Raw genomic sequence first — 7,303 nt, 5'->3', positions numbered from 1 at the left:
GAGGCCAACACGGACAAACACATGGCGGCAGGTGACACAGAGGCCAACATGGACAAACACACGGCAGGTGACACAGAGGCCAACACGCACCGATAAACACGGTGGCAGGTGACGTGCAAAGCCAACATGGACACGCGTGCGGAGGGTGTGGACCTGGACCCGGAGGGAGACGAGGAGGCTTCAGTTCCATGCCCTTCCTCCCAAAGCCCAGAGCCCCCACCCTTTTGAAAAAAACATGAGGCAAACCGCAGTGAAGGGACATCCTACAAAGCACCTGACCAGTCCTGCTTAAAACTCCTAAGGTCATCGAAAACAAGGCAAGTCTGACAGACTGTCACAGTGACAGGTGCCTAAGGAGATGTGATGGGGGAGTGCCACGGGGGGCTCCAGACGGGATCCCGGGACAGACGGGGCAGGAGGGGATACTGAGGCGAGTGGAATGAAGCCTTAGCTGGAGAGGCACCCAGATGGGCTGAGTAACTCACCCATCATGCTGACCAGGAGGGAACAGAAAACGCCCATGTGCTACTCCTGTCTTGATTTTTCTATAAATCCAAAACTGTTCCAAAAACTGGTCTTCCCAACACTTCACTGAACAAGGGGGTGACAACTGAACTGTACCAGGGCCAAGCATTTGAAAATCACCCCCAGGCCACATCGGGAGGCAGCATCAAGGAAAAACCTTTGCCCTCCTTAAAACTCTGCCCTGAACCGTCCGGCCCCTGAGGATGCAGAGGCGTGGGACGTGCTGGTTCACACCTGCCATGTCCACATGCACTGCCACATGCACACACCGCCACGTCCACTGCCACATCCACACACGCTGTCCCTACCTAAAACACCTTCTCCAACTCTGGTTTCCCGCATACTTTAACTTTCGGAAGGTGTCATCACGACGGTTTCCAGGTAGACACAGCAGCATGAACATGTCAATGACCGACCCTCCCTCCCAAGACCAAAGAAAAACTCCAACAAACCCAAAACAGCAGAGGAGGCGGCGCTGGGCAGCAACATCCTGGGACCTGGAAGGCAGAGGGCCCCATGGCCACCAGAAGACTGCACTGGGTCAAACCCCAAAGAAGGGCTCTGAGTCAAAAGCTCCAGGTAGTGAGAAAGGTGGGGGGCCCACCATGTAGGGTCCCAGTCACTGAGGAGTCGATCCCCAGATGCCCTTCCTCACCCAAGACAGCCCGGGAACAAGAGGGCTTCCAGGGGTGGCAGTCTCCTTACCCAGGCACAAGACGCCTGGCCCTCCCAGGCGCGACAATCCCTGGGGACTTCCGCCACCACCGGCTCCGTGGTGCCCCACGAGTCAACGTGGGCAGACAAACAAGGGGGCCGAGGAGGCCACAAAGGCCAGGACAAACAGAAAAAAGGACCCTCGGTGGGAACAGCCGAGCACAAGGCCAAAGGTAAGACCGAAAGGAGCCGTGATCACCAGCCGCCACCAGCACACACCCTCCCATGGTGTGCCACGATCAGCAGCGCCATGGTGCCAGTGCTGGGCTTAGTTACTGACTCATCCTGTGACAGCCTCGGGAGCTAAGCCTTTTACCATCACGCCCACTTACAAGGGGGCTCTGAGACAGGGTGGACAGTGTGGTGGCCGAGGTCACATGGCTGGTGAGTGGCAGAGCTGGGTTCTGACCACACGGCTTCAGGCCCCGGGGCATGTGGCAAATAGCATGGGCTCAGGCCTGGCCCTTGGGGTTTGAGTCTCTACCCAAACTGTGTGATTCTGGGAAATTTCTTGACCTCTCTGTGTTTCAGGTGTTCTTTCCCCAGAATGAAGAAAACTATGGTGCCTACCCCACAGGGAACTGAGAAGATGACATGAGTTCACACGCAGGAAGCCTGGCAGTCACAGATGTGCTGGGCACTGCTGAACTGCCACATGATACCACAGTGCCTCTTGGCTGGGATGAATAAGCCCAGAGGAGAAGTGCGACGTGCCTTTAATACACAAGGGCAGGACACTCCGCCTTAAAAAGGCATCTTCAAAGATCGAAAAAGAGCTCCTGGAAATTAAAAGATAAGAAGGAGAACAAGGCAACAAAATAGATGGTCTGGGCAGGAAAGCCTGAAGATATCTCCTAGAACATAAGAAATGGAAAACAGAGAAAAAAATCAAAGGACCAGCCTGGGAGACCAACAAATAATCAGTGTTAGCTCTAAAACATGGTCAGAGAAGGGGACTCAGTCATGTGAGATACATAACTGGGGCCAGAAGACAGTGGTGCAATCCCTTCAAAATGCAAAGGGAAAATTCTTTCCAATACAGAATTTCATACCTAGCTAAACTATCCTTAAGTGTGTGGCAGGAGGAAAAGCATTTTCCAACTAGATCCCCCAATCTGGCCTCCTACACTGTCTTTCTCAGAAAGCCGCTGGAGGAGTCTTAGCCGGAGATTAAGCCAAGAAAGAGGAAGACAGGGATCCAGAGATCAAGACTGTAGGCAGAGGACAAAGGGGGCTGCACCCAGCTCGGGCACAGGGAAGCCTCACAGCATGTGGAGTGGGGGCCTGGGTGCACCAGGAGGGAGGCGACACAGGCATCTCGGGGAGCTGCCTCTCTGCTGGGAAGAGGAAACTGGACTAAATTAGAAACACGACTTCTATGAAATCGATTTAAACAATCACGATGTATTAACTCCAAGGAAAACCAAAAGTTGTGCAAACAAGGGAATGCAATTCTGGTGGCTCATGGGTATTCACACCACCCACAATTAGGTAAACACTCAATGTTTGAAAACAATAAATTGTGACATAACTCTGTCAGGAGGAGGGAAGAAGGAGGGAGAAGATGAGCTGATGTGTCCCACAGAAAGTGGGGAAGTAACATCCTACATGGAAAAATCTAGAAACAGCAGCAGAAATGTGTTATTTAGAAATGTGGAAATAAACGTCAAGAAGAAGCTGCTAAGTGATCCCCTCCAGGGAGTGGGAGCTGGGGCACCAGGGGCACCAGGGACACCTGTTCTCTTTCTGTAAGGCCCACAGGACCATCAACACCTTCAAACAGAAAAGATCTAAACTCAAAATAAGATTTTACATATAAAAATAATGTACAATGCAAACTTTACACACAAGCATTTATCGAGGGCAACAATGCAATTCCGCACAGGATGCCAGGCCCGGCTTGTCTACACCTGATGTGACTTCATGGGATTCTTTCAACAGTAAGGGTTCACTAAGGAGCAGAGGAAGCCACCTGGACGCCTGAGCTGCCAGTCCGCCCTGGGGCCCCACAGCCCCGCTGGGCACAGGGCAGCTCTGTCTTGCAGTCAGTGGAATGTTTTCAAACTTCTCACAGAATAGACACTAAAGGAGAAAACTACAGAAAAACAAGACACACTCAAACCATTTCCATTCAAAGAAAACACCAAGCCAGGGCCCTTCCCACCCACCAGAGCGCATGCAGACGCTCCCGTGCGCCCAGTACGTGATCATGGAGTAAACGAAGCCCAAGCGCCTACCCCCCTCACCACCAGAGGCGCTGACGGCACCACGGGAACCACGGCGGCATCAACTCAGGGTCTCCCCTCTCCCAACTCTGACCCTCTCTCGTGGGCAATGGCAGACCTGCCGGCCCACCAAGGCCGCCCGGTGACGGCAGACTCGCTGGTTCTCCTGGAGGCCTCAGACACGAGGGAGAAGCGGCCAGTCCTGAGCAGGGGGTGTCCTCCTTCACGTGTTCAGGATCATTCTAGAAATGACCCACCAGCCCCAACGCAGAGAGGGGGCTCTGCCACAGCAACTCCTGTATGAGTCACTGCCACCACTTTGTGACCTAAAGCAAGTGGAACACTGGATGACCAACGGGCTCAGGTGGCTTCTTTGGAATAAAGCTTTTTTCTTTTTTGAGATGGAGTCTCACTCTGTCACCCAGGCTGGAGTGCAGTGGCGCCATCTCGACTCACTGCAACCTCCACCTCCCAGGTTCATGCGATTCTCCTGCCTCAGCCTCCCGAATGGCTGGGATTACAGGCGCCCACTGCCACGATGCCCAGCTAATTTTTCTACTTTTAGTAGAGACAGGGGTCTCACCATGTTTGCCAGGCTGGTTTCAAACTCCTGACCTCAGGGGATCCTCCACCTTGACCTCCAAAGTGCTGGGAGGCGTGAGTTACCGTGCCTGCCCTGAACAAAGCTTTCTCTAGCCTTTGCAATAAAAGGACAAACGTCTCTGAAGGCCCTGCTTTGTGCCGGCCCCAGGGCTGGGGGATGGGGATGCCCAGCCAGTGGCATGAAGGTTGGTGGGAGCGGCGGCCGCACAGTCCACTCCACTTGCCATGTGAGAGTGGCAGGAAGATCGCCAAGGAGTGAGTGGGCACCAGGAGACCGGAGCTGCTGACCCCACACGTGAGCACCACGAGCAGCACAGCAAGGCCCTGTTCCTGGTTTTTCGGGCATCATCACGCTCTCCCACAGGCTTGCCCTCAATGGCATTGGGCGCCCCCTCAGCCCTGGTCCCAAGCAGCCCATTCAGGGCCTGGCCCTACGACAGCTCCCTGACCAGCTCCTGGGAAAAGCTCTGTGCCAGCACAGGAGAAGACGGCTGCCCCATGCTTGGGATCCTCAGCAGAGGTCAGTGCCCGACCCCATGGACAGCCCCCTGCCCCGACGGTTCAACTGCATGCGCCCAGCTGAGTCCTCGGTGACCAGTGTCCAGCAGATGAGATGCAGCCCCAACCGTGACACACGGGAGAACAGGCCACAAGCATGGGAACTTCTGAGGATGCTCAGTGGGCGTCCCCATCGGGGCCACCGACAGCCCTGGCAGGTCCTCACCAGACCTTGCGGAAGGTCTGGGACACGAAGTCTGGATGGGCCGGGCTCTCGGGCACTCGGTGGACACTCTGGACTGAGGGATCTCATTAACAGGGAGCCTGGGGAACATCGCAGCAGAGCGCGGGGCCCAGAGGTGAGTCTGGGAGGTGGGACAGAGCTCGGAGCTGGGCAGAGGAACACACAACTCCTTACATAACCACCAGTGGCTCCGAAGTCCAGGACGATGGCCGGAGAAGGGGCCCCGCTGACGGCCGGCGCAGCTGAGACAGGAGTGTGGAAGACGTGTGCCAGTCTGGCCAAGACACAGACACTGGTGCGACGCAGCCACAGCCGGCCCCGGCAGCATCGGCACGAAACGGCTTCGGGGGACGGCCCTCGGCCCCTCCAACCTGCCCCCATCCCAGCTCTGACTCACCCAGCCAGGGCCATCAGACCAAAGGGCAGTAACCACTCGAATCCTGCTCCTGGCCACAGCACCCCCACCCCAGCAGCGTCTTCACGCTGCAAGGGACCGTGCTAGTCGTGCACTGCTAGCGTGGGCTCACATGAAAGCCGAGGCCAAGCCGTCCCAGGCACCGAGGAAACTATGACACAGCACGTTTCTCCTCGCGGGCAGGCGCACGTGTGAAAACCACCCCTGCTCAGTCTCTCTCCCACTCACCCATCAACACAGAATCTCCATCATTCAAGGACCCCTGCAGCCCAAGCTGGCCGAGCACAGCAGCCCCGCATCTGCTGAGGTCCCTCTGCGCCTGGGAAGGGGCGCGCTGCCAGCCTCCCCAGCACCCAGCACCCCCCAAGGGGGCAAGCTGCCTCCCCCAGCAGCCCAGTCCGCCCAGGCCCACGGCTCCCCACAAGCCTGACTGGGGAGGCTGGTGGTTGTTTCGTTTTGTTTTGTTTTGTTTTTAAACAAAAACACCTTGCAAAATGGTCGTCAGAAAAGCACCCACATTCCCACATTCCTGCCAAAGACCGTGCGGCCCCCAGACCCCTGAGTCTACCTCCAACCATTTCAGAATAGAAAACAGGACGCTGCAGCGCCGCTCCTCGCCACCATCCGAGGACCCCGACGGAGTGAGCCGTGCACATTAACCCTGCCGTGTCACCCAGATTCCAACCCGATGCTATCCATGCAAAACGAGGGCTTAGCAGGCGGGAGGGCAGGCTCACGAGGGGAAGACCGCAAGCCCAGACAGGTGCTGGCTGTTCCCAGCGCTGGCCCTGGCTCCTGGGGTCTCCAGACTCCAGCCCTGTGGTCTCCCTGATCTGCCCACCTGCAGCAATGCAGAATGGAGGTAAGGCAGCAGACACGCCATCCGTGCTGGCCCCAACACAGACTCACAGACCCATAGCCGAGAAGCATCAGCCACAGCCAAACTCCCACCAGCCAGCGACTCCCCAGGGCCAGGCAGGCCGACGAGCCCAAGACGCCTTCCCTGAGCCCCCGGCCCCCAGCCCTCCGCGGCCCCCAGCCCTCCGTGGCTACTGCCACGCATCTGCCAGGCCTGGGCCACACACCGTCCGTCCGTGGGGCGTGCATCTCCCCCCGGCAGCCCCCGCTTCACTGGCAAGGTCCTCCACAGCCTTATTTTTCTAAAAATCTGTCACCCGCAAAACAACAGCCTCTCGCTGCGTTTCCCCTGACACCGCCGGGGGCTGCTGTAGGCGCGCGCCTTCCCCGGGCCGTGGCACCCGCCGTGTTGCTGCCCGGAGCATCTGTGCAGCACACAGGCGGCCGCGACGCCGGGACTCAGACCCAAAATGCTGACTCGGGCACCGTCCTCCGCAGGCACGGGCCTGCAGCACGGTGGGCCCGGCCCGGCGGGGGGTGGTGGGGTTATGGAAAATCCACGGAGGAGATGCCCCGACTCACCGCCTTTCTTATCCTGGCTCCTCGCTGCAGGCTCTTTATGCTCTGCGCGCGGCGGGCGTGCAGGGAGGCATCTTCCTTCCCGAGGACGAGCTGATGCTGTGGCGGCTCGCCTCCGGCCCCACAATAGGCAGGGAGGCTGGAGCGCGAGGAGCAGATGTTTAACGCAAGGCCGGCCGTCCTGTCCCCCGCCCCTCACATCCCTGCCTCCTCATGTCTCCAGGCCCGGGTGGTACCCGGCTCCCCCGGGAAGCTGGAGCCAGCAGCCGAGGCACAAACTAAAACACGGCATGGATGTGGAGGAGCTGACGTCACAGGAAAACAAGCATCTCTGCATCAGCACGGCCCAGAGAGCGGGCGGCCGGCGGCCAGACCTGGGCAGGGCTCGGACTCAGCGGACCTTGAAAATGCAACAACGGAGCAGAGCCCAGTGAGCCCAGGGTCCCGCAGGTGGGCCTGCCAGGCTGGGAGCGGGGGGCGGCGCAGCTGTGGCCGTGGCGAGTGACCTCTGACCTGCGTCCAGAGGCTGTGAATGTGCTGGACACCTATGCCCAAGGGCCCCGAGCACAGTCCTGCAGCCCAGGACCAGGATTGGAGAGGAGGCAGGGACCCCGTCAGGGCTGGGCCAAACCCCAGGAATAG

General features: G+C 58.2%; 1 protein-coding gene across 7 annotated transcripts in view; it reads right to left on the bottom strand.

The window, feature by feature from the left end:
• PRKCZ (protein kinase C zeta) overlaps positions 1-7,303 on the bottom strand; it is a 125,145-nt gene that overhangs the window by 98,722 nt on the left and 19,120 nt on the right. Inside the window, exon 1 of one of the 7 annotated variants that reach the window (XM_032262151.1) lies at positions 6,665-7,119. The exons of 2 other annotated variants lie outside the window; for them this stretch is intronic. Coding sequence is in view for 3 of the 5 variants with exons in the window: in XM_032262148.1 (XP_032118039.1) it covers positions 6,310-6,331 (22 nt within the window). In the remaining 2 variants the exon portion in view is untranslated. Of the gene's footprint in view, positions 1-5,452; positions 5,470-5,792; positions 5,868-6,309; positions 7,120-7,303 lie in introns of those variants that run through there. 4 more of the 7 variants (XM_032262153.1, XM_032262148.1, XM_032262147.1 and 1 more) reach the window with 4 other exon arrangements.

The sequence above is a fragment of the Sapajus apella genome, unplaced genomic scaffold (genome assembly GCF_009761245.1).
Source record: "Sapajus apella isolate SASKATOON/1434 unplaced genomic scaffold, GSC_monkey_1.0 scaffold127, whole genome shotgun sequence".
NCBI lineage: Eukaryota > Metazoa > Chordata > Mammalia > Primates > Cebidae > Sapajus > Sapajus apella.
The sequence above is the reverse complement of the archived record's forward strand: the minus strand, read 5'-3'. Positions and strand labels throughout refer to the sequence as shown.